The sequence below is a fragment of the Rhineura floridana genome, chromosome 3 (genome assembly GCF_030035675.1).
Source record: "Rhineura floridana isolate rRhiFlo1 chromosome 3, rRhiFlo1.hap2, whole genome shotgun sequence".
Lineage (NCBI taxonomy): Eukaryota > Metazoa > Chordata > Lepidosauria > Squamata > Rhineuridae > Rhineura > Rhineura floridana.
Window position 1 is genome coordinate 4,067,715 of NC_084482.1, and position 26,795 is coordinate 4,094,509.

At 48.6% G+C, this 26,795-nt stretch overlaps 2 protein-coding genes across 11 annotated transcripts in view; one reads left to right on the forward strand and one right to left on the reverse strand.

Moving 5' to 3' along the window:
- HCFC1 (host cell factor C1) lies at positions 1 to 24,653 on the reverse strand. Of its 2 annotated transcripts, XM_061613928.1 has the most exons (27): positions 23,979 to 24,653; positions 23,349 to 23,619; positions 20,072 to 20,220; positions 19,564 to 19,724; positions 18,581 to 18,789; positions 18,280 to 18,364; positions 18,068 to 18,174; positions 17,787 to 17,966; positions 16,242 to 16,631; positions 15,533 to 15,693; positions 15,225 to 15,422; positions 14,649 to 14,876; positions 14,240 to 14,344; positions 13,700 to 13,919; positions 13,337 to 13,479; positions 13,106 to 13,244; positions 12,530 to 12,750; positions 8,980 to 10,729; positions 7,985 to 8,151; positions 6,276 to 6,819; positions 5,728 to 6,093; positions 5,162 to 5,280; positions 4,474 to 4,611; positions 3,958 to 4,143; positions 3,500 to 3,797; positions 1,904 to 1,967; positions 1 to 1,459 (listed from the first exon to the last, which is right to left on the reverse strand). In XM_061613928.1, the coding sequence occupies exons 2-27, from the start codon at positions 23,566 to 23,568 to the stop codon at positions 1,420 to 1,422; spliced, it is 6,588 nt and encodes a 2,195-aa protein (XP_061469912.1). In that variant the 5' UTR covers positions 23,569 to 23,619; positions 23,979 to 24,653; the 3' UTR covers positions 1 to 1,419. The 2 variants fall into 2 exon arrangements, with proteins under 2 accessions (XP_061469912.1, XP_061469913.1); XM_061613929.1 differs by lacking the exon at positions 23,349 to 23,619 and having other exon boundaries at positions 23,979 to 24,652.
- TMEM187 (transmembrane protein 187) overlaps positions 24,628 to 26,795 on the forward strand; it is a 14,483-nt gene continuing 12,315 nt past the window's right edge. For 3 of the 9 annotated variants that reach the window (XM_061613931.1, XM_061613933.1, XM_061613932.1), the window contains exon 1: positions 26,316 to 26,557. Coding sequence is in view for 1 of the 9 variants with exons in the window: in XM_061613930.1 (XP_061469914.1) it covers positions 26,304 to 26,308 (5 nt within the window). In the remaining 8 variants the exon portion in view is untranslated. The other 6 variants (XM_061613937.1, XM_061613934.1, XM_061613939.1 and 3 more) reach the window with 6 other exon arrangements.

Sequence of the window (26,795 nt, forward strand, 5' to 3'; positions counted from 1 at the left end):
TTTCAAAAAAAAAAAAAAAAGTCTTTAATTGTTCAAAATAGCACAAAAACGACAGATACGCAGCACTAGGGGGAGGGGGGATAGCTGTGGGAAACTCCTATGAGGGCTGTTCCTGTCTTGATGGAAAATAAATGGGGTAGGAGAGAGGAAGGGCAGGAGGAATCTTAGGGTCTGAACAGGAAAGGGAGACACGGCGAAATACACTATAATACAAAAGACCAGGAGGCAGAGCAAGTTGCAGGGAAGGGTCTGCTCCTGGGTTTCTTTTGGGATGGGGCTGCTTTGCCTGCCCATCTCTTTGACAATGGAGAGGTAGGACACAGCAATCATCAGTGTGCACCAAGCGGGTGCTTGCTTTGCATCTCATAGTCTATCCCCCACCATATCTAAAGAATAAGGCCTGACTGCTCCTCTCCCCTCCCCTTGTGGAGTGTCCAGAGAGGCAGCCAGAGTGGGAGGCGGTGGAGGGGATATATTCCTGCAGAGTGGGAAACAGAGATCCCTACCCCAAATGGAGGGGAAGTTGTATTTCAACAGTCAAAGTGTTGTCCTGCAGCCTTGTTCCTAGCATATCACCCTGCCCCAGTGGGTCAGGCTTCACCCCCCCCCTTTTAATTTTTTTCCTAAAAAAGTTTTATACAAAACAATGGAGAGGAAGGGCAAGATATTTGCCTAGACATGCCACCTTGTAGCCTGGAGAGGGAAGGGCAGAGGGAAAAATCAGTGTGTGCTGCTAGAGGAACTGCTGTCTGTATAGGGAAAGAGGGGGTGGTGTTGAGGCCACAGGCTCCCTGGGCTGAGCATTAGAACAGTTATTCTAGAATGAGCTGCAACACCCCCCCCATGTTCAAAGTAGCTATATCTGTGGTCCAACCACATCACATCCCCTCCCTCCCCAACAGCAGAGACTCCTCTCTCTCCATTACCAACGCAGACACTAAAAACTAAACTGAGGAAAGGGTCTGTACAGAGGCAAGAACTGGAGGCACGGAGAATAATTCTCCTACCCCCAACACACAGGATGTTGGGGAATACAAAAAGAACTTCATTCCTGTAACTGCAACTTGTAAAAAACCCAACAGCCCCACTCCCCCACAACAATTTCCCCCTTCAAACCCACCCCTAACATCAATGTCCATGTTAAATGGGGCAGTAGCAGAGGGCGGGGAGGAACTCCATTCCTTCTTCCCCCTTCCTAGGTTGGGGCATGGCACAGTGATGGCCCCTGCTTGGGGCTCTCTCACGTGAGCCTCTGTCTCTTCATCCGCCACCTCAATAGTCCAGCCCCATGGTGTATGAAATGTGCTTTCAGCGGTTCTATCTTCCTTCACACAAAGGGGCGGCTGACTGGCTGGGGGGGGGGGGGTTCAGGCAGAGGCTGTAGAGCAGGCAGGAAGAGGGGACAGCATGGGATGCCCTTCACTGCCCATCTGCTTTGGGCTTCTTTGGAGCGGTTTTCCTGAAATAGGAAAAGGACAACAGTGAGGTCCAAATGCAGTATCCTCATATACTGGGCTCAGCCCAGACACAGATTCAAAGACCAGTTACTACACCCACAGCTACAAATAGGTACGTGCTCTCTCTCACACACACAAGAATGGATCTCACTCTGCCTATGCAGAACAGCTCCAAGGAGAGAAAGATGCTTTTGGGAACAACATGCAGAAGCATTTCCACTTGTCAGGAACCCCACCCCCAAAAACCCTTTGCACTAGACTCTGCGCATTCATTGCACACAGAAAGGAAATCTGGGCCAACTGAAATGCAAGAAGTGGGAACCTGATTTGGCCCACAAACTTCAGGTGCCCCTTTCTGCAGGCATTCCTTCCCGTCTCCCAGCACTAACATGACACAGACACACTGCATCACTGCTTGCTCTAGCTATCCCCTAGGAAATACTCACAGGTCGGGAGAGGAAAGCGGCCGTTTGTTGGCTGGTTTTATCATGGAGCCATCCTTACTGGATTCTGCAGAGAAGAGCACATTGCTTACAATGGAGGTCCCACTTCCTTTCCAGACAGCCTTCCTCCCACACCCAAAGCATGTATCAAGCTTGGTACTAGATTCCAGCACAGGTATTTGCACATACCAAATAGGCAGATACAACTACTCCAGGGATGGCTGCCACCTGGGGGGGGGGGGCAACTCTATTCTTAGATGAATTAGAGGTCGGTTATGTATGGGCCTTTGAAGCATGAGCTCTGTCTTGAACAAGACTATGAACATCACAAAGCTAATGCTTTAATCACTCTCAAAACATCTGATGAATTACAAGAGAAACTGGGGGCAAAAAGATCTACCCAAACCTCAAAATAATAGGTTGATAGGCCCTTAAGGGTCAAGTAAGAGTTATTTTGCAGGCTGGATTTGATCCGAAGTCCTTCAGTTGGCATCCCCTAAGAATCACTTAACACCAGGAAGGCCTAATTCAACATCCTGATAGGCAGAAATGTAAGCTGGTAGGAAAATAATTCTTTCCAATATGGACACCAACAGTTTTCCCTCATCATCTAAATGGATGATTGTGCTTGGCTCAGTATGACTGATGTAGTGGAACATGTTCCACAATGTAGTATTTTATATAGTGCCTTTCTCTATATATGGAATTCAGGCAGCTGCCTTATGCCACATCGGACAATTTGCCCATCTAGTCCAGCACTGTCTATTTTGGCTAGCTCTCCGGAGTCTCAGGCACAGAGAGGCCTTTCACATCACCTGCTACCCAAGACCCTGTTTTTAATTGGAGATGCCAAGGATTGAACCTGGGAACTTTGCCATGCAAAGCATATGCTCTACCACTGAGCCATTTGACAGAGTTACTGGCAAAAGGACCGGTCCTGCCCAAAGCAGATTACAATCCAGATTGTCCTATTTAAAGTGGTATTTCTTCAGTGATCCAGAAAAAAACTAAGCTAACAGCAAACCACCCTATGGGATTTGGGTTATATCTGTGCCATGCATTTACAACAGAATGTGGGACATATGGTACATTTCTGAAAATGTCTAAATCTTAAAAAAAGAAGAAGACAAAAACTCTTTGTTAGGAATGCAGCATGAATAGCATGCAGCATGAAGATCTCACAGCCACATTGGCTGTTATCAGCTGAAGTGAATACAAGAAAAGATATAAAAGAGTTCTGCACAATCCCTGTTCTCTCACATTTGCACTTAGATGTAAAACTATCCTGTCCTTTTGGAACTACACACTAAACGTTCATATCCCCAACACCTCAATAAAAATAGCCAACCCAAATTTTTTAGAAAAAATTGTGGAGATATACTTCAACTGCATAATAGACTCAAGATTTGAAATGCAATGGTACAAATACATAGGGCACTTGAAGAGACCAATGAGTCCTGGTAATTCACTGCTCCTTCTTCTGTAGATAGGGATACATTTAAGAGGGGCTGCTTTGCCACCTCTCCACCAGGGAACAGGTTTACATACAAGACATTTTCAAAAGCCCCTCCCCAAATTCCTATCACAGCAGCCACTCACCTTGCAGCCACCGGACTTGTGTGGCAGGGCCATAGCCCTTCTCGTTACGGGCAGCAATGCGGAAGATGATGGCAGGCTTGGTGGTGTAGTCTATGTGGGCATTGGAGAGACTAGCTGACTGCACCAGGCACGATGGGCTGGGCCCACAGTAAACTCGCATGAAGGCCAGTTGAGCTGGGGCTGCACTCTTCGGCTCACCTGCCTGGGCGCTCTGGATGGCCAGATACACAGAGTACTCTGTGATCTTCCCAGAGGTGACAGAAGGGGGCTCCCAAGTCAGATGGGCTCCATCTGGACTCTGAGAAAGAGACAAACATCCCACAAAGAGCTTGAGGATTTGGACAGTTGGCTCACAACAGCCATATTGGGGCAGGGACATTAACTAAACAGGAGAGGCAAGAAAAGTTGCTCCAAGGAGCTGAAATAGCAGGCTACTGAGAGAACAAAGGAGCACTGACCTTGCTGATTTTAATGGCGCAGGGCGCTCCAGGGAAGCCAGGCAGACAGGTCTTGAATGCTGAGATTTCGCTGAAAGGACCCCGGCCACAGGCATTGATTCCTGCCACTCGGAATTTATAAGCGGTACCAGGCTGCAATTCCTGCTTCTTGAGTTGAGAATAATCAGGTATGGTGCCCGAGTCATCCTGCAGGGAACAGAGCACAGTGAGAAAGGGAACTGAGACCATCTTAGTGCTTGAAGGAACAGAGGATGGGGAAGGGCCTTAGCTCAGTGGAAGAGTTTCGGCTTTGCTCACAAAAGTTCCCAGGTTCAATCTCTGGCATCTTCAGGACGGGCTGGGAGAAATTTCTTGCCTGAAACCCTGGAGAGCCACTGCCAGTCAGTGTAGACAGTACTGAGCTAGATCTGACTTAGCATAAGGCTGCTTCTTAGACATGCATGGTGGGAGAGATGTGTATCTTCAAGCTGTGCGCATCGCCAAAAGAAAGCAAAAGGTATGTGAAAGGCCACTCACTTCTGTGGCAGGCGCATCGTCAGGAGGCAGGAAGTAGTGTGTCACCATCATATTGGTTGCCTTGACAACACCAACATCAAACCACTGGTTTTCCTTCTTCACAACCACCTTTGGAGGCTGTGCGGGAGGTTCTGGTTTCTAGGAAGGGTGGGAGAACACAATATGAGTTTTGGGAAGTTGGAAAGGAACCTTGGATACTCACTGTTAAGCTTCTGGTCTGGGGTGAATGAGGCAACAAATAGAATAGGATGGGTTATATTGCCCAATTGCCTGGGAAAGCAGGGAAACCAAGTCAGATGGAAAAGTGGCCAACTCTTTGCAGGCTACATTTGATAGGTGGCAGGGCCATCCAACTGTCACTCAGTGGTGAATGAAAGCTGGGGCTGCAAAGAAGCAATCAGGAGCACACAGCGTAGTGTTTTGTGAAAGTAGAAGGAGAGGGAAAAAGACAGAATGAGCTGCTCAGAAATGCTGCTGCCTTGGGCAAAGGCAGGGAAAGAACTGGAGGAAGCAACTGCAGGAACAGCTCTAAGCTAAAAGCCTATCACATAGTGTCCTTACCTTCCCAGGTGATTGGGGGAATGTAACTCACCCTATCCTATTGGAAGCTTTGGTCACCTCAGATGGAGAAACTCATTTGCTCCCCCACAAAAAAAGCCCCTTCCCCTCTAGATCTTCCTAAGCTTACCACTGGAGCTGGTTCAATCCCATTAGCAACCTCCGTCAGAGCAGCTGCTGCTTGCAGCTTTGCTGGGCTGGCCACCACTACAGGTTGTGGGGCCACAAAAGTATTAGATGGAGCAAGGCCTGGAAGAAGAAAAGAAAGTTCAAGAAAGACAGTAATGAACATCTCAGATCTTCATCATTTGTCCCCAAAGGTGTCTTTCCACTGTTAGAGCTAGAGCAAAAGCCAGGTACCAAAACCTAGTCCCACCTTAACCAAAATGAGACCCATACCACACAGATTCAAAAGGATGGAAAATATGCTAAACCCTCGTCTCCTCCACTCTGGCGCTCTTCAGATATTGCTGAACTACAATTCCCATCAACCCTAACCCAATACAGTCAGTGGTCAGGGATGATGGGAGTTGAAATCTACCACCACCTGGAGGACACCAGATGAGGGAAGGCTGGACATGAGACCGCTCCCCATGCCATATAGCAGCCCTTACGCGTCTGTCACCAGAAGGGAGTGAGACTCATAGGATGACTAGCACCTAAACAGGAGACATGTTCTTCTTTGGCATCACTTACTCTCTGTGGGTGTAGGGGGTAATAGCCCAACTGTACTCGTGACTGCACTAGCCAGTTCGTTGAGGCCGTTGCTCTCACTGGCAGGGTCATTGAGGCTGTCAGCAGGGGCCAGGGCTTCCGTAGGTAAGTGGGAAGGCAGTGGGTGCTGAGGCTGATGCTGCTGAGCAGCCGCCACCGCCGCCGCCGCCACTGCAGCTGCCTGAGCTTCCTGAAGCTGGTGCTGCTGCTGGACGAGGGCAGCCAGTTCTTGCTGGGTTAGCACAATGGGGATGGCGGTGGCTTGGCCCTCAGTGCCCTCTGAGCCCAAGTGACCCAGCCCTGCTTGTGTCGCCGCCGCTTCAGATGTATCCATGGCCTCTCCAGGTCCTGCAAAACATGCCAGAGGACGAGAACTGAGATTGCAGGAAAGATGTGAGGAGCTTCACCAAGGCAGAGTAAGAGGAGACAGGAGGACCTGCCCCACCTCATCCAGGTGAAGAAATGAGCAGGGAAGACTTTGAGAAGGACACTTAGTACCCAACAGCCGCTGGGGGCAATGGATTACTCACCCATTACAGCCTGCTGAGCAGCTTGCAAGACCGCCTGTATGGCCAGGGCTTGTGCCTCTTCAGTGGCAGCAGCTTGTGCAGCTGCCTCTGCAGCAGCAGTCACTGCTAGCTCCTCTGGTGTCAACCCTGTCACCATGAGCGTGGTGGTGCCTGCCTGGCTCTCAGCCATCAGCTCCTGGGGCAATGCCAACGGTTCCACTTCTGAAGGTGGAGGTGCAGCAGCAGCAGCAGCAGCAGGGGTGGCCTGGGGCAGCACCACCATGGCCACAGGCTCCTGGGCAGGAGTTGCTGCCGCTGGCGGGATCTCCTCCACAGGAGCTGGGAGCTCTGGTTGGGGAGCAGCTTCAGATGGCGGACCTTCTGTTGGTGGAGTGCCTGATGGTGCAGGCTGGGCTCGCTCCTGAGGCTCAGCTGTCGCCTGCGTCTCCACAGGGGGCCGCAGTGGCTCAGCGGCTCCTGGAAGGGCATCTGTGCTGGTGGCAGCTGGTGGCGCAGCAGGGGGACTTGCCTCCTCCGCAGGAGTGTCAGCCAATGAAGAGATGTTCTGTAACAGGTACGTAGGAGATGGTATTAGAAGCCTGGATGGTGGGAATGCTGGACCTAGCAGCAAAAGGGTGGGCAATATAAGGGCAATGTGACTACTTAGCACCCCCTCTGAGCAATTCCTTTATCAAGCTTGTCTCTGCCTAGCAGCTTTTAGGCAACTACAAATATTAAGACAGTATTGTTTATAGTGGAGCAGGCTGAGAGCCCATCTAGTCCAGTACGTAGTCAGTAAGCCAACCAGATGCTGCTGGGAAACTCAGAAGCAGAGCAAGATGGAAACAGCCATCTTATGGCTTGCTCCAAGAATCTTGTGCTCCAAACATGGGAGTTTCTGTTAAGCAGGCACGACTAAAGGAAAGTATTTCTTCCTCATTTTATTTCTCTTATTTTTAAGGAATGTGAGTACCCTTGAGGATCTTTCCGGATATATTTTGGGTAGAAAGTACTATTACTGCAAGTCAGAAATTCAAACAAAGGTTTGCAGGATGTCAGTCATTCAAGGTGGGGAAAAGAAACACTTTCTGTAATGTTTATACACAACTGTGCTTACATATAAAATGATTAAAAATAAAGGAAGCAGCAGGGATTAAAGCTCATCCCTCCACATTCCTCTTAATTTTCAGTTCAAACTTGGATAAACACCAGGGGACCAGAGGTATACAGTTTTAAAGCCGTCAGCAAACCATACAGGGAGAAGCCCAGGATCAGGAGGATGGCCTGGGCGACTAGGTGCAAGGCAGACTCCAAGGAGAAACTCTATTATGCTTCTCTGCTTCTAATGTCCATCGCCACCAGGCCAAATGAATAAATAAATGCTTCTCTTTCTCCATTTGTATTGCTATGTCTAAGTACTAGCAAGGGGGGGGGGGAAGGCAAAAATAAGAAGATGATTCCCTCTCCAGTACCCAACCCCCATGCTGTATGTACCACTGGCAAAGGCTTGGTTTCCAAGGGAGGGGTTATTCCCTTGAGAAAGTCCAGCTAGCTTAGAGCCAGCAGGGGTGTGTGGTGCTATTTTGGTCAGTATGAGAAGACCCCTCAAAGCCAGCTGTAGGGCCAGGTGTGGGCCTCACAGCCTCAACAGTCTAGCATGTGCCATGAAACAGATGAGGGTGCAAGAACAAATTTTATTCCAGGCCGAGCTCTCACTTTGTGATACTTACTGGCACAGAGGGCCCTGGTGGAGGTGTTGACTGGGTAACGGTGGTGACAGCTCTGGGCTGCGTGGAGGACACAGTGGCTGTCACAGTACTGGGGCTGCTGGCGGCTGTGCTTTCACTCACAGTTGTCTCGGGTTCTCCTTGTTGGCCATTGGTGGCAGGTGGCTCGTCTGCAAAGGGAAAATGGTTATGCAATGAGACAAAGCCAAGACTACTGAAGACAGTAAAACTACTGGATTCCATGTGCCTGTTCACATTCTCCAGACAATGACAATATCAGAACTGGTATCCCATAGAAAGAAAGAACTTGTATTTTATCAGGCAGCCAGACTTGAACCACAGCTGGTGTCCTCCAGAGCAGTATTTTTGAGATCTCTTAACCCAAGAACACCCTTTCCATAAACTCGCCTGCCAAGGACCCCCTGCGTATCACAGAGAATTTTGCAGCATGTACTGAAGTACACATGCACTATTTATTCAGGACACTGAGCAGGTCTGTGGATCCTCTGTGTTGCTCTCTGTGAACTGTGAATATGACTTGGAGTAAGCACGATACTCTTCTGAATATGCACTGTGCAGGGGAAGATCAGGAGTGGTGGGCAAAGTGTCTTTCACAGAACCCTGCCTGCCATTACTATCTCCCCACTGAGGTCCTGGCAAAACAGTTTTCAAAACAGCTGCTTTTTAGAGACACAAGATGCATTTCATTGTCTGTCTTTAAAGCAGGATGCCAGAGCAAGGTGCACGAAGCCTGGCCTTGGCTGAGCAGCAAGGGAGGTATTTGATTAGGTAGTACTGAATGTATATGGATGACAGGAAACAACAGACAAACAGCACAAGGATCCAAGCAGCGTTCCTGATTATTGCAGCACAGTAGACTATACAGTATCATCAGCTTCCAAAGATCCCCAGGGTCCCCCAGAACAGCCACTGGCTCAAGGTGTGCAAGTGCAAGATGGGAGAAGATGCCCCTTAGATCCCCTCCTGTCTGCTCTTACCTTGATTGGACCCCATGGAGGAGGTGACAGTGGTAGCTGTGTGGGTTGTTCCCGTCTCATGGGTTTCACAAGGAGGATTTGAGCATACTCTGGCTGCCGAGTTCTGAAGCAGTGACCCATCTGTGCCTGGACCTTCTCCCTCAGAGGCTTTTCCTGATTCAGAACCACCACCCTGTAATGAGGTTGAGTTGGAAATTTGGGTGCCATCACTTCCAGTGCTGGGCGCCATGGTACTACTGCTGGAGCTTGTCTGCTGTGTTTCACTGGGTGGAGCAACAGGAGACTGCTGAGCACTTTCACCTTGCCCAGTACCTTCACCCTGCCCTGTGCCCATGTTTGATGTTGTGGTTGTGGCTGTGTTGGTGGTGCCAGTCTCATGGGTCTCACAAGGTGGGTTGGAGCACACTTGCTGTCCTGTGCCCATGCTGGAAGTGGCTGTCGTAGCTGTGTTGGTGGTGCCTGTTTCATGAGTCTCGCAAGGTGGGTTGGAGCAAACTCGCTGGACTGCACCCACGTTTGATGCAGTTACAGTAGTTGTATTAGTGGTGCCTGTTTTGTGAGTCTCGCAAGGTGGGTTGGAGCACACCTGAGGGCCTGTGACCTTGGCATCCGTTTGGTTGGCCTTACAGGGTGCGCTTGAGTGGCCTGGCCTAGTGTCTGAATCTGGCAATATGATCCGCACAGTACACGGCTGCTTTGTAGGCACACCTGCTTTGGCAGACATGGTGGTGCTGGTGGAATTGGTCTGCTGTGTTTGGCACGGAGGATTGGCGGATCCTACCCACTCACCGTCAGGCTGCCCTCGGCCCATGAGACACCGAGCTGTAGTGGCAGTGTTGGTGGTGTGGGTGTGTTGGGATTCGCACTGGAGGCTTTTGGGGGCTGGAAGTCTTTCACTGGCCTGTACTGTGGTGGTGCCACAGGCAACACTGGGTACACCAGAATCTGATGTAAAGTTTACCATACGGACCGCACATGGTTGCTCTGTTGGCACACCTGCTTTTGCCGACATGGTGGTGCTGGTGGTATTAGTCTGCTTTGTTTGGCACGGAGGGTTGGTTGGTTCTTTCTGCCCACCATCTGGTTGCCCCCGGCCCATGTTGGAGGTGGCAGTGGTGGCTGTATTGGTGGTGCCCGTTTCATGGGTTTCACAGGGTGGATTGGAGCACACTAGCCGACCTGTGCCCACAATGGGCTTCACTGTCATGGTGGTGCTAGTGGCACTAGTCTGGAAAGTTTGGCAAGGTGGATCCGCAGGTGCCTTCTCTGTTCTGGAAGTGGTGGCTGTATTGGTGGTGCCTGTCTCATGCATCTCACAGGGCGGGTTGGAGCACACCTTCTGCCCAGTGCTCCGCACAGTGGTAGCCGTGTTGGTGGTGCCTGTTTCGTGGGTCTCACAAGGAGGATTGGAGCATATTCGCACCACTCTCCCATTGGGCTGAAGCCCACCACCCTCTTGACCATCACACACAAACTGCACCTGGGTTTGCCCACCCAAAGTGCCCACCACAGTTGTCGTGGCTGTGTTGGTTGTGCCAGTGTCATGCGTCTCGCATGGTGGATTGGAGCACACCAAAGTGACAGTGCCGGGCTGTGGCTCTCCCTGTCCTGATTCAGCAATTGCGACGGTGGCTGTCGGCTGCTCTGTAGTAGGCGAGGCCAAGATAGAGACAGGCAAGTCATGCACTGGCTGGGCCTCTACACCACTAGGTGTTGTAATCAGGGTCACTTGTGTGGGCTGGGAGACAGGCTAGAGGTAATGAGAGACAGATATACACAGGTTAACACAAACACCTCAAGTCAGGGCCTTTTTCCAAACCACTAAAAATTGTGCTTCTCACACTGAAAAAACCTCTGGACATGTAGAAAACTAGTGTATCATGGAGAAAAATTTAACACAGTACTGTTTCTGAAACAGTAAATTTTTCTACAGGTAGGAAGTTTAGCTTGTGGAGAGTATTCAAAAACATAATTCTCCAACTGGCCTTTAATCTGATGTGCTACAGTCCAGCGTTCTACCATCTCATTTTGTGTAACCTGTAGAATGGCTTTGATTTTACTCATAGGAAAAGTAGACACGAGGAATGTTATGAGGCAAGCTCATTGGTCTGTAAACCTACAAGAGAAATCAGGCTGTGGGAATTTTTCCTGCTCCATCACAAATAACCAAGTTAAGGTGCTTGGCTTTATGGACTGAAATATGGTAACAGGTTAACGTTCAGGCAGCCTATAATATTTCAGAGACATAGAATTCAGCAACAGGACTAAACATGCAGATTAACACACACAAATTAACTAACTTCATTCGGCATAAAACAAATCTTGGGGATTCAAACCTTACAGGACATTTATTTGCTAAACCACAGTGGCTGTAAAGTAGAAGACTGGGGACCATATGGAGACAGAGGAAGCTCTCACACCCCAGGCTATGGTATTTATCACTTTCTTTCCTGAGCAATTAGCTGTTCTCACATGTGAGGAAACGCTCAAGTGCAAATAGTTTCTTATACACACCATGCAAGTTGCTCTCTAACAGATCGGTACACACAGGTTGGCAAGCTAGCAAGTTATTTTGTGGATGGTATATTCTGTATCTATAAGGGAGTGTAATATTTTATCCATAGCTACAATTCTCAGGACCCCTAAGGGTTTCTACAGGAATTGCTATTTGTCAGATCATAATAGTTCATCATAGCTGTTGGGATGACTGGACAAGCCCTAGAATCAAGGGCTAGTGCTAATAAAGTCTAGAAGGGAAAGGTCCTAGAACAGAGGTAACCAAAATGGTGCTCTCCAGATGATGCTGGACTACAATTTCCATCATTCCTGACCATTGGTCATGCTTGCTGGAGGACATCATGTTGACAATCTCTGCCCTAGAACTTCTGTCACCTATGCCTTCGTTGGAGTAAATGCCCTCCAGACAATCCCAGATCCTTTGTTCCAGCCATTGGCTAAGATATATGAGCCTGCTGGAACAGGTCAAAGGTCCATCTTGTCCAGTATCCAGCCCAATAGATTCCTCTCTGAAACTTACAAGGAGGCTATGAAGAGAACAGCCCCCCCCCCCGGCCGCCATTTAGCTCCCAGTAACTGGTATGCAAAAGTACATGCCCCCCGACCATGGTGAGCTGTACCCCTTGCTCAGTTGAAGGCTTCTGTCAGCACAGTAGGGAGGGAAGTCATATTCAGCAACTCCCCCTGCAGCCTCTCCACCCTCCAAAAACACGCTCCAGAGAGATGGACTGATACATGCCTCCTTCCCCATTCTGCTGAAGAAAGCCTTATCAGCAGAGGAAAACTGATGGATACAACCCAGAGGTTCTATTTAGCTATTACAGCTAATAACCAATGTGAGACCCAATATGTCTATTCTCCCTTGAAGCCACCTCAGCCAGCAACCATCTCCATACCTTACAATAGTAAGCTCAGTAAGTTAACTATGTCTGCTTTGGACCTCCGGCCCATCAGTTTTATTGGGTAACCATGAGGACTTCATACACTTATCAGGAAAATACTCCAGTGGGATTTCCTGTGAGTTACTCCATACCTGCATGGTGATGGTGGGAGTGCTCAGGCCTCCTGCTGCTGTCAAGGTAGTCTGTGCTGCTGAGACTGTGATGGCAGCTGGGTTGATGACCTGGCTAGAAAGTGTGGCGATGGTGCCCAAAGTAGTAATGGGTGTAGCCAAGGAAGCATTGGTATTGTGTCCCCCAGCCCCAGCTAGGCTAGTTGAGACTGTGCCCGTTACAGTGCCCAAGGTTGTGACACCTAAAAGAGGACAGAAAGGCTGTGATAAGTATCCTGCACAGTGTGCCATTTTGGTGGGCAAGAAGCTCATTCTGTACCCACAACACGAAACATGGATTTTGAGGGTCCTGGTCAGTCTTCCATGGGGCTATGTTTCTAGGGGTATATAGTCACCATTGCAGCGAGAAAACACTGCTGGCAGCCAAATTTGTAGCAAACATGAGCCAAGATGTAGTCAGCATTTATCCTGAAGCTGTGCATAGAAATGACCAATCCAAGAGGTGCCCTCACAGCAGCTGGGGCTTCATAATAGAAAACAAATGCACTTCCTTAAGTGCCCAGTCCATTACTTCTGTCCCCAGGTCAACACACATACCTGTAGTTCCTTTCACCACCAAGGTGGTGACAGTGGGCTTGACAGCAGACACAGTGACAGGGGTAACAAGCCGCACTCCACCCATAGGGACTGTTCGCAGGATAGTGCCAGGTTGACCTGGTGCTCCTTTAAGCACCACCTGTGAAGGCACACATTTGACAGTTTAAGAACTCAGGTTGAAGCTTAGGCCAATGAATCACCCACTGCCTCCCATCTACCCAGCTGGTTCACCTGTGTTACACCCTGCTGCCCATGTCCTGTGGCCAGCTTGGGTACTGCTGTGATAATCTTGGCAGGCGTGCCAGTGCCAGAAGTCATCACTTTTGTGGTGATGATGGTGATGGGAGACTTGATCCCAGGGCTACTGGTGACACCTGGAAAAGAAGAAGTAGCACTGTACGGGGGGGGGGGCTTTGGCCCCCTGGCATACATATCTCTGAAGTGCGCTTGAAGCCACCAAACAGTGATCCCATTTGGCTGCTGCACCGCCAAGTCCCTTCTAGCTCTGCCATCCACCCACCACCCATATGATGAACCACCACATCTCAGCCAGTGATATGAAAGTACTGCTTATAGTAACTTTCTACTCCCTACCTGTGGCACCTGACTGGGTAATAATAGCAGACATGGGGATGGTCTTGATTATGGTTGTGGTGCCGGGCTTTGTTGTGTTTGGAGAGACACTGCTGATGCCCAGGATGGTAGGCTTGGTGCCTGTACCACCTGCCTGAGAGCTGGTGATGATTGTGGTGGGCTTGCCGTCTGCCGAGGTCACCAGTTTCAGGATAGTGCCAGCAGGCAGGGGGCCCTTGGTCTGAGGAAACAGACAGAATACCAAGAATCAACAATACACACAGAGAGTGTCTCAAAATTCTTGCGTTCAACAACTGGGGACCAGACTGTACAGAAGAACTGAAATTCTAGAAGAGCAGAAACCTAAACTGTGTTTGCAGCTCTAGGAAGCCAGTAACAGAAATCGCTATGGGCCAACCTGTGAGGATCAGAAAAACTTAACATAACTGTCAGTCCCCACAAGTTTATGATTAAAAGTCAGCTGAAAGGCAACGGTGAACCTCAGTTTGCAGATCTGGAAGAGTGGTGGCCAGTAGCATCAGGTGTATCATAAGTTCTTACCTGTATTATCTGGGTCACAGGGCCACTCGACGCCTGGCCTGTCACAGCTGACGTCTGGACAGGTTTCGTCTGAACAACAGACATCACTTTACCCAAGTTGGAAATCTGTCAAGGAGAAAACACAGAATAGGCTTGCTTTTGACATCTCCAAAAATGAAGGGACTCTCTCTTTCCTCTGTTGTCATCCTTATCAGTAGATGCTGGATCAGTAAAATATCCAGTAATCCTTTCTGAACAGAGACTGAGAGGGAGCAGTGGCTCATGAATGCTATAGGAAGCAACTGCCCTGAGCCCAGCTTCCTATACAATTGCCTACTTTTATATAGGGTAGAATATCTAGTGGGCTGAAGGCCACATTTCCAACTTCCTTTTTGAACCCCCTGCTTTGATGCACTACTTTGCTACTTACCAATGCACTGCCTCCAGGCACTGAGATGGGACTTTTCACCAACGTGATGGTCTTTGTCACTCCACCCACCACAGTGGTCATCACCTGGGCTTGCTGTGCTACAGTGACAGTGCCCGACTTGTGCACGGTGATGATGGGCCGGGTAGGTGTATTGGTGGTGGACGAAGAAACTGAGGTGCCAACCTGGGCCGCTGCCGTCTTCAACATGCGGGTTGCAGGGTTGCTCACCTGTTTGTCAACATGGCCAACATTAGAAAAGCAAGGATCCCTTAGGGCAGGGATGGAAAACTTGGGTCCCACCTGATATTGCTGGTAGAAGATGTAGTCCAACCCCAGCCAGCATGACCAATAGGCAGGAATGATGGGAGTTACAGTCTAGCAATGTCTGGAAGAGCTACAGATTCCCAAGCATCGCCATAAGCCCCTCCCCGCTTTTTAAAAAATGGGGCAGATCAAGAGCCAGAAATCTAGGGTTCCACCGACAAAGCACAAGCAGGATGTTGTCCCCATGCTAGCAGCTGTGTGCAAAACTAGCTGCAGACCTTGGCAAAAGAGCCTACTTCTGAGGATACTCACCATGACGGGAGAAGAGGCTACTTTAACTGTGGTGGGTAGTGTGGTGGTGCCTGGTGAAACAGCAACAGTCTTAACTATGGTTGTGCCAGCAGGCACACTCAGCATTGTAGGAGCTGAGGATGGTGGAATTTTCTGAGTAGCAGCTGCCGCCGCCGCCAGAGCAGCCATGCCACTCATCTGGGGACTAGTGCCAATCACCTGAAAGGACAGAGAAGACAGTCAGGGAGTTAACGTACTGAAGTTCTTGCCTTAGGATAGAGGACTGGTTCCTTCCAGCACAATTCCCCATTCTTCTAAGCAACACTCACCGTCCCTTGAGTGCTCTGCGTAGGTACCACCATGCGCACCCCAGCTGGCAGTGAAGTCACTGTCACTGGGCCCTTCCCAGCCTGCCCTGCTGAACGCACTGTCACCAATGGAGCCCCCGTAGTAGCTTGTGGGCCTGTAACCTTCAGCACAGCAGGGACAGCTGCGAAGGAAGACAATGACAAAGTTAAACACAAACTCAGGTCACCAGATTCCTAGTTACTATGATCACATGTTCTCTGTGTATTCAGCTGGCTACCCTACCCTAGCAAAAGGCAGACAGTTGGCATAGAAAGTGCAACTTTTGCCTTGACCACTTGCTCAAGACTAGGAAGTGTAACACTAAAGGACGCCAATATCAATGGAACTAAAGAAACTCACTACAACTCTACATCAAAATAGGAAAGGATAGGAATGAACCATCACTATATCATGCTCCTATGGCTAAATTTTAAGAGATACATGTTTCTATTCTGTTGGAAGATTAGAAGGAGGTTCTGCTGTACCTCCTTGGGGAAGTCTTTTCAAAACCTCGAGCTACTGCAAAGAGATCCCTGCAAAAAGAGTGCATAGCTCTTTTCTTCGATCTTAATGGGGAGAACATATGTGCCTACATATGTACATTCATCATGGTCAGCTTTCCTCCTGGAAAGGACAGGATTTTAACTGTATAAAGAGACACGGACGCTCCTTACTCTAGTCCCCGCTTACCTTGAGGTCGAGGAGTGGCGGCGGCAGCAGGTGGCACTGGCATTGGGCTGCTAGGCACAGTAGGCAGCACCTGGATGGTGGTTGTGGTAGGTGGGGCAGGTGCAGCGGCAACGGCAGCAGCAGCAACAGCTGTGGTCTGAGGCAGCAGGGTAATGCCCATTTGTGCCAGTGGCTGCACAGCAGGAGCAGCTGCGGCTGGAGCGGGGCTCTTGGGCGGGTTGACAGGCACTGAGGGTACAGGATTGGCAGCTGGCGAAGTGGCAGCTGGGATGTCATACTTCTGCAGCTGCAACAAGTAAGTATCAGCAGTTGGGACAGAGCCCCAGCTCACTTCCAGGGAATTGGTGTTGGCACGAACCAGCTGTACCCGTGACGGGGACGGAGGTTTCTCTGTAAGGGAAGAACAGACGGCATTAGAAAGATGATGCCATAGGTACCCTACAAAGGAAACTTAGTCCCCTTACATTCCTTAAGAACCAGTGCTCTAAAAATTATTCCATACCATTTCACACACAAATCTCTAGACACAAACTCAAAAGCAGAGGTAAACCAGTCCAGCCCCGTAAGCAGTTTTTTAGCCTCCTAGACCATTTTGTCTGTGGTGCAGCAGCAGTATCTGTGATGACAGCAAAAAAGCCTCAACTGCATGTAGGCAGTAGGACTGTCTCAGTTTGCTTCTTGCCCATCTTTCCTCACCCTAAGCCTTGTTTTCAAGCAGCTATATTGGTGATAGAGGAGAGAGAGGAGACCAGTGCATTTCCTGGCAAAGAAAATGGTCCTGTCCATGGGTAACTCTCCTCTTCTATGTTGATAGCTACAAATATAGGAAGGTGATGTTCCCACAAGTGAATTGGAGCACTCCTTCCTGTTTCTGCAGCATTTGGTGGCAATTTGTTGACAACATTGGGAGCCCAAAGGATCATCAGGCTCAGTGCCAGGCAACACTCAAGATTTAGTCTTAAGGGCAGAGACTGCTGGGAGAGGAAAAATAAATTCCTCTCTGCTGGAACGGAGAGGTCACAGACAGAGGTGGCTGGGAGATAAGCAGACCACCAGTGAGGCAGTGTGAGCCTTTTCCCTCAGTGCCTGTGCAATGGGCAAGAGCAGTGTTTGAAGGCATTCTCTCTTCTTCCTCGAGTCATGAGGCCTCAGTCGATAGAAGGGACAGGTAACATCTCCAGCAAGTGCAGAGGAGTGGATTCTGAGGGGCTGCTGTCGCCTTGGTTTGCTTTCTTTCTTTTTGTCTGGAGGGATTTTGAGAGTAGGTGCTGTCCAGTCCCAGAGGCGAGGGTGGGCACTCTGGGAAGTGATTACAGCTAAAAGAGTTGGGCAGGCAAGATTAAAGCCTTCTTTCCAACATATTAAGCTTTAAATGTGATTTTTGCACAACATGCCCGGGGGGGGAAGCACTCAAACATGGAATCCCCTACTTCCAATCTAAAGTGAGAGTCCAAGGCAGTATCTATTTCTGCTAACTCGAATGGCTCTTCAGTCTCAAAATCTGCAACTGTTCCCTTCCCCAGGAGCTATGGCTAACCTTCTTACCTGTCTCAAGATACCACAGATCCTTGCAGCAAACCTGGTTATTCCAGGCTTTGCGATAGCCATCACGGCCACTCCAGATATACAAGCGGGTATTGATGGCCACAGCACAGTGCCCAGCTCGTGCCCGTGGAATATTGTCCTCCAGCGTGTCCATCAGTATGGGTTCCCAAGCCATGGAGTCTGTGTGAAGAGAGAAAAACACAGTGGAGATCAGACAGGAAAGGACTGGGGGAAGGTAGGGGGAAAGATTAAAAAAATGCATGGGCCATCCCCTCACATACCAAGGTTGAGGCAGGCCAGAGTATTTGTGCATTTCCATTCCTTTTCATGTGTCGCCACTTTGACATCATCCATTACAAGGGGCACCCAGCCTCCAAATACATACATCCTGTAGAAAAGAGAAGAGGTAAACACAAATTCCAACAGGACTCCAAATTAGACTTTCCAACAGGAGTGGGAAATCAGGCTGAAGAGTGCCAGGCACAGATCTTACTTGTTCCCAATAGTTGTGGCCGAATGCAGACTGCGAGGGAGGGGAGCCACCCCGCTCAGGGTGGGCTTGTTCCATGTCAGAGATTCTGAAGGAAGAAAAACATAATAAAGAGATCACTGCTGTGGGATCCTGTCTCCCAGTCTTCCAAGATATAGCTATGCACACACACATGTGCACCCCCCCAGGCTAAAGCTAGAATCTTAATCAGTGCTCAAAGGACCTGCTCTCTCCTGCAAGTCTGAACCACAGATGTCACCCCAATCTCAAAACCAAACCAACAAAACATTCCTACTGCTGTTACCGATGTCAAGTGTCCAGAGGTCACCAAGACGACAACCGCTCATGCCGCCGTATATGACCAGTTTGGATTTTTTGTTGTCCTTTTCTGTGTACACTACAGCAGTGTGGGACTCCCGCGGTGGAGGCAGTACACCGTAAGTGATGGGGATGTCCCAGGCCACCACACCAGAGCCTGGACGTAGCTCCAAGATATAGAGGTCATTCAGGTACCTGTAAGGCGAGGTGGGGGGTGGGGAAGAACAGGAATAAAAGCCAAGGCAGACAGCTCTTTGCTTCTCTGCTGTTTACCACTGACACCACCCAGGTCTTTAGAATCCCCTCCTTCAAAACAGTGCACTAAGCATTTTCGCAAGAATTAAAGGGAAGTGAGATGGGAATGGGGAGGCAGTCAACTCCATTACAACAACACTCCCCCCCAAATCAGGGCTGTGGAGTCAGTATGCCAAACCTCTGACTCAGACTCCTCTATTTTTCTACTGTCCGACTCCACGATTCCAACTCCACAGCCCTGGAAAGCGCTGTAAATGTCTTTTTAAATTGGAAGCTCTCATAGGAGCATTTTTATCGCTGCCTGAATATGCGCTGATCTTGGCATCACAGCATTTGTCTTCATCTGGGTCCTGTGTCATACACTGACACACAAAATGTTTTCCATCTTGAGTTATGGTGAAATGCTTAACTACAGCTGACTTCATGGGAAGCTTCTTTGACATTGTGAATTTATATTTTTAAAAATTTGTCAATCAAAATTTATTTTGAAGCCGGAGTCGGTACATTTCTACTCACTCCGACTCCACCCAAAATTGCTTCCGACTCCACGACTCCGACTCCACAGCCCTGCCCCAGATCAGTAGTTTCTTTCTGTAGGCCCCAGTTACGGTGATACAAATGAGAAGCCGTGGTCCAAGCTGGCAAAAAAAAAAGGTTTTGCACATGGACCACTACAGCCCCATTGTCACGCATAGCAGAACATAAGCATCATACCTGGGAATGTTATTCTTAGGGTCTTCACTGTCATTGGCCAAGCCCCCAAACAGGTAGCACTTGTTGCCCACCAATGAGAAGCTATGGCCAAGCCGCGGACAGGGTGGAGGTCCATTCTTGGGAGTCTTGGCTTTCAGTCTCTTCCACTCCCAACGGCTGGCCTAGAACCACAAAGCATCATGTGATTAAGGCAAGTGAGCAATGCAGGATTTGTCGTAAAAACATAGCGGGGCATATAAACAGCAAGGAGAGTTGCTGGGAAGGACCACAGACAGGGACTGCTAGAGTTTAGAAACTCTATCCAGTCCCCTGCTGCTTCAGAAACCAGTGGCTCAATACCGTAGCTACAAGCAATAACATGTAGATGAATAAACAAGACAGACCAAGGTCTGAACTCCACACCTTATCACTGTGTCAGTAATACTGTGCAAACCCCTTGCTTAACTTTCAAACCAACCCCGCTTCCTGAACCGAGCAGAGAAGAGTCTTGTGTCCTCCAACCACTCACCTGAAGTTCATAGAGGTCGTTGCTGTACTTGCCATATTCCACCATTCCCCCAAACACCAGCAGACGGGTCCCATCACAAACGAAGCCGTAGGCGGCACAACCAGGAGGGATGTCTCCCCGCACAGCTGGGATGAACCACTGATTTGTAGCTGGGAGACAAGTAAAAGGAAGTTAGGAGAGATGTCCTAGACTCAGCATTCAGATGCAAGCAGGGTTAAGACAGACCTGTAGCCACCAAGGCAAATCTCCAGCATAAATGTGTGAATTATGTTCATTTTCCCGCCCTCTCAGCCTACAATCTACTATGCAAGGCAGTGCATATTGCTACTCAGTTTGAAGGCACTGCAGTGGTTGCTTCCCTAGTCACCAATTTGAGGATACCATGATTTGCAACAACCTTCTTTGCCCTCTCAATTGACAATTAAGCCCTACATTCAACACCTCTCAACAAAGAGGCTAGCACTGAGTGTGGTGAGACTACAACCACAGTCTTAAGAGGGTAAAATAAAGCAAGCTCTCCACTAGCAAAACACCCTGGTCACAATGGCAAACAAAGGGAAGACAGAAGTCAGATGAGGGAAAAGTACTTCTTTTCAATACTCTGGATGGATGCAGCACCCACAAGCACAGGGCTTTTGCCAGCCAGAAGAACTGTTTACAGTGACCAGATTGGGAGGAAGTAGCCTATCAGGAAAATCAGAGAAAAGGGGTAACTGCTACTCAGGAAGCTGACCCCCAACCCCCGCTGCCCAGCTCTGGTTACACAGCAAGACTCCCCACCACAGGAACTCCAGAAACTGTGGTGCGGGTGGAGATGGAAACAGAGACATACTACCTTCCACACGCGCTGTCAAACCCATTGCAGTCTCATCCCACACATTTATTATTGGGCATCAATGTCAGCTGCAGCCCTATTTAACTGAACCAGTCTCAATGACTAGAACATTCTATTGGGAAACCTGGCAGAACCCCAATGAAGTTAATGCCAACCAAACACCTTCACCACCTCCAACTCCTCATTTTGACAAGTAGGAAGTGGTTCCAAGAAGACACCATTTTCCTGTTGCTTGACTGCAAAGGCTGCTTTTGTAGCAGCACAAAGAATAGTAGCATGGGATGACTAGGGGTAGAAAAAGAAGAAAGTCAAAATACTTGGTTTCCAATTTTTCTCCTAGGAGGAAAGTAGGATCTCAGTTTTTGTTAGTGATAGCAGAATGAAACCAATTCCAAAACTGCAAGTTTTAAGATTAAATTTAAAATGAGTACTACTTCTGCTGGTGAACCCTTCTCCACCACTTTGCATTTCCTGACCTTCTTGCTGCATTTAGAATTAGGATTCTTGTCTATTTCATAGGAGGGGCACAAAGGAAGGCACAAAATCTGCTTGAAGCTGTGAAAATGTTCATACTAATCCAGAATCATGCTTCCCAAGCTAGAGCCCACTTTCTCCGAAGCTGGGACAGAATATACAATACATGAACCATCATGCAGTGCAGAAACAGCTAGGCTGAAGACACTGTGATGGTATTGTAGCACTTTAAGAATAAATAAGAGCCTTTAATACTGTTCCAATTCAAAACATCAGTGAAGGCAATTTTAAGGAAACCCCTTCCAATACTAAATTTTGTTGCCTTTAGAGTCAACCTCTTAATTTACAGTTATTTGTGGAAGTTAGAGAACTTGGGATCACTCTGCAGTCGTGCACTGACAGGCTAAAAGCCCTCAAAATAATCCTGGTATATTACCTGGAATGATTGGTTGTTTTCACATCCCCCCCCCCCGCAAGATTCAGCACCAGTTGTGTGTTCACATAGCTTGCGGTCTTCTGGGAATACATTTATAATGCCCTAGATGAGTACTAATAGCTACTGAACAACCCAGGTCCACCAGCCCCTTCCTCTCATTTTGGCAGGGAACAGAACCCACATCATGATGCGCCGATATGCATTTTAGCTTGTAGAAGCAAACTGACTCCACCCTGGGCCTTCACTCCCAATAAAAAATAGGCAGAACAGATCATGGGTGGGATTTGCTTACAGAAAGGCAGAAAGACTTTTTCTGTTGGCATCAGGAGAAAAACAAACAAACCCAGTGCTCTGAAGTGCTTCAGCCAATTTCAAAGCAGAAGTGACACTATGAGGGGTAAATGTTTCCAACTCCTGACACCAGACATAAGGGTCTTTGACCCCTCCCAAATAGTTACAGGGTGGAACATTCCAGTGTTTGCTCCAACCAACAGCGACTTTCAGAGGCACTGCACTGTTGTGCTCTCTATCTGAGCAAAGAAACCAGGCAGTAAGGAGTTAAAAGCAGTAGCATTTGAAAGTTGAATTTTTCCCGCCAAGCCCTTGGGGAAGAAAAGCTCCTTCGCCAATGCCCCACCACATGCCACATAAGTGCATGTGGGAAACAGGGTGCTGACATTAGGAAGAGAGAAAACATTTCACGGCTACCACCAGCACACTAGGGTTAACTTGAAAGTACAAAAGCACTTGTGTCCTCAGGGTACACTGCGCTGCGTTCTAAGCCGGGTGCACCGGCTTCAGGATAGACAATTCTCCGGAATTTGTCTCTTTCAATCAAGCTGGAACACATCACTGTTTTTGCCAAACCACTCGTTTCCTCTACACGTACCAGTTTCTCCAGTGCCACCAAGACTGATGACTGGGGCTCATGCGGCTGCAACAAGATAATCCCCTTTAGGATATGTTGCCACTGGGAGATGAGCAAACATACCCTGTTACAGCCTCCCTCCCAAAGATATTTCCCTCACCCCTAAAGACAGGCATTAATGTTCAGTTGATCCTCTCCAGGCACCAATACAGAAAAGAAAAAGTTCTCAATGTGAAGTCGCTAGTGTTCCACCTAATGGAGAAGGATTGCTACAAGGAAAAGAATCAGACACATGCCAATCATCACACTCAAAGGGCTGGAGGAAATTCAATAGAGAAAGAAGAGGGACTTTACAATCATTTCGCCTTTCTAGCTCTCTTCTCTATTGCTATATTTCCCAATATACTGATTTGCAGCGCTGGGGGAGGTGACAGAGTTTAAAAAAATTAAACAGGTCTTACATATAAATCCTAAAATAAAAGTAGGAGCTACACATGCAACACATATACACAATATCAGAGGTCCTACTTCATACTTTCATAGGGAATTTCAAGTCTCTTTGGGACCAATTATAAGCAACCTTTTCCCCAGTTGGATACAAATGAGGTCAATTCCCTCATCCTATAAATTCCCTAGATGCTATATACCCACTCGCTCCCCTTACCTGTGTTATAGACATGCAACTCATCCACGATGCCCTCGTTGCCCCCTCCGAAGACCACAATCAGCTCTTTGATGGCCACAGCTCTATGCCCATGTCGGGGCCGAGGCACAGGGCCTGACCACCCAACCACACGCTTCCAGCGGGGCTGCAATAACCCTGGGGTGGTCCTGCCACCTGTTGGGGAGCCCCCACTAGGGGCAATAGGAGAGGCGGCAGCCATAGAAAGCACTTTCCAACTCTCAAATCAGTCTCTTTTCTAACAACCAGTCATCTAAAGGAGCACAGCAAAAGGACAATCTTATCAATTTTCTCTTATCTAGAGGGCCAAAAAAGAAGACCAACTCACTCCAACTCACATGCACTCTACTTCTTTCGAGGTAAGAGCGTGAGTAGGGGACACACCACCTTTACTGTTTTGGGGGAAACTGGCCAAAACACCCCCCTTAAATGGGGCACAACACCCCCTAACTGTTCTGTTTATTACTGCGGTACCCCTCACCGTGGGAACTGGGTCAGAGTCACTTCCTTACTGCAACAAACTACTTCAGAGCAGTGACAATACTTCAGTGACAATGAGATTCTGAGAAATATACAGCCCCCCTAAAAAAAAATTCTTGGAGAAGAAATTACCAGCCTGTATTTTTTCCACTTGAGGCAGTTACTGCTTAGAAAACGAACGTGCCCCTTTACTGTGGAGCTGTTAATCCTCCGCTCGAGTTTAGATCACCTTGTCCCCCCCCCCACGTAGGACAGCCTCTCTATGGGGCAAATACCCTCCCCTTGTGGTAGGAAGAGGGGGTCTATAACAAAATCACCTCTTTTTTGCCTCTCCCCTTTTGAAAAGCTATACTAATTTCCCTTCCGAGGGAATTACCCCGCGTGGGGCAGTTACTCCACCCCCCTCGTAGTAGGGCCCCTCTGCCGCCCTCCTCCGGGCCCCGCTCAGAGCCCGGCCCTGGGAGCCGCCATCTTGTGTTGCCCGGACGGAAAATGGCGGCCGCAGGGAGGGAGAAGCCGCCTCCCCTTCGTCCCCCCCACCCGGCGCGTCTCCCCCTCTGATCCTGCCTGCTTCCCGACCCGGAGTTCTAAGCCAGGGCTCCCTCCCTCCGGCTTCCAAGCACAACGGGCCCCTCGATCCCTCCCCTCTGTACGGCACCGTTGGGCAAGCTGCGGGCTCCAGGCGCCTTCACGCCGCCCTGGGAGCCGCCATCTTGCGCCTGTGAGGAGTCTCTCTTCCTCGGCGGCGGCGGTAGGCGGGGCCACAACGAGGCCTCTGTACGGAACCCCTCCCACCAGGGCGCCGCCATTTTGTGTGGGCTGGGCAGATTGGATACCGCCATATTTATGGACGTTCGAACTCCACCTCTTTCTTTTGTAAGTGCTATGGGGAGAGTAATTATTTGGGGCTTTCACATTTTTTTTATTGCTGTAAATTCAAGACGAGTCAGTAGTGCCATTTCCCTCTATAAGGTGTGTAATTACACAAACTTATGTGGGCATCGCCATTTTGAATAGGAAACTCCGCCCTCTTGCTTTTAAAAAGTCTGCTCCCTCCAATAATTGTTATCCCCGCTAATACCAGCTGCGAATGCTGTGTGTGGAGGTACTATACACTTCCTTCTCCTATAGCAACCCAATGGGCGCCGCCATCTTTGATAAAGATTGTTTATAACCCAGCTTTTATTTTGCACACACGTGAACAATCCTCTGTATGAGAAATGTCTGCTTGCATGCCAGTAAGTGAATTTGACAGCTTAGCAATTTTTCTCGGTTCTGGCGACCAACTCCTGCTGCCGCCCAGTCAGTCACACCCCGAAACCATTAATTGTCTTTTGCTTTAAAAACTGTTCCGCTTTCTCTGTGTCTTCCCCATTTCTGAACCTCATTCAGGATCTAAAGGGATTGAATTTCTCGATTCAGAATTCTGCAGGGCGTATTTAATGATTCAAATGATAAAAACTTTGTTTCATGCTTTCCTGGAAGCTGCCATCTTGGTTCCACCCCTTTCCTATCACTGTCACAAAATAAAAAACGCGGATAGCGCCACAAAATACCCGGATGTGCCCGCCTCCTCCCCTTTCAAGTATAAGGCCAAAATGGCGTCTTTTTCAAATGCCCGTACTGTATATAAGTGTCCAGTGTTATGTGGGATTCAATATGGCGGTTCCAGTATACCCGTATGAGCCTTCTGCAGATGTATACACATCCAAGATGGCTGCTTATTGAATACCCGGATGGGCGGAACAGGGTACAAAGACGGCTTCATCCTGGTTTCAGTAAGCATCAGTACTACGTTCCCGGATGTAGCTCGTAGCTCAAGAAAGATTAAACATGGCAGACCACTGAATTCTCGGATATTCGAGATTGCCGATATCTCGCTTCCTGGGAGTTGGTTTGTATACTGTGGGACTTTCCAAAATGGAGATAAACTCAGTAGTTTGCACTTCTCAAAATAGATCCAAGATGGCGAGAATCATCCGAAAGTTAAACAAGATGGCCCAAACGTGCTAAATTACTCGGATGTTGAAGGCGGGAACAAATATGGCGTGTTACTAATAATCACTATGGCGCTATCATGACATAATTTTTCAAGATGGCGACCCAAACACTTGAGGGAGGGTAATCGTCTTTAAAGATGGCCACTATCTGCCGTCCGGATGTGCCTACTCAAGATGGCGCTTAGAAACCTTCGGTTGCTAGGATACAGTTGTCTGGCACGTTTAAATAATTTAAAACAGTCTAGTTTCTCCTGGAGGAAGTACAATGTGATTGGAATGTATGGCCGTAACAAGAGGTAGAGGTATCCCGGGACCTGCGCCCTGAAATTGTTATAGCAACCGCTTTTCTCAATGCGCAGGCGTAGATGTAATTTCCCCGACAGCCCTCTCTTTCTAGCTGAAGGGCCGTTTATATGAAGACCCGGATATGAGTGGATTTCAGCTTCCACCACCATAGATGGGGCAAGTCTACACTTCCTTTTACCGTTTCGTGATTCTCGTGACCTCGCAAAGTTAGACTGTGAGAGTGTTGCAAGGTTGTGTATGCTTACATAAGATTTAGCCCCACTGAACAGCGTGGAATGTGCTGCTGAGTTAATAGATTATTGTACTGCTCTGCAGCTTATTAAATCTATTCAAAATAAAAGCTCAGCCCAAACGTACTCATGCTTATGCGGAAGTAAGTCTGCGTTCAGTGAGGCTTACTCCTAGGTAAGTGTGTCCAGGATTGCAGCGTTTATGTTTTGGTTTAAATACTATTACTAATAAAACCACTGCTTAGGATCAAAAATCTAGAGATACTGCCTCTTTCATGCCAAATCGGACGTGGGGAAATCACCATAATTAACTGTATTTGTGAATATTCTTCCCTTTCCCTTATATTTGCTCCCCTTTGTTGTTTCCCCATCTAGGAAATTTAGACTCCTAAGATAGGAGAGCTGCCTTTTTT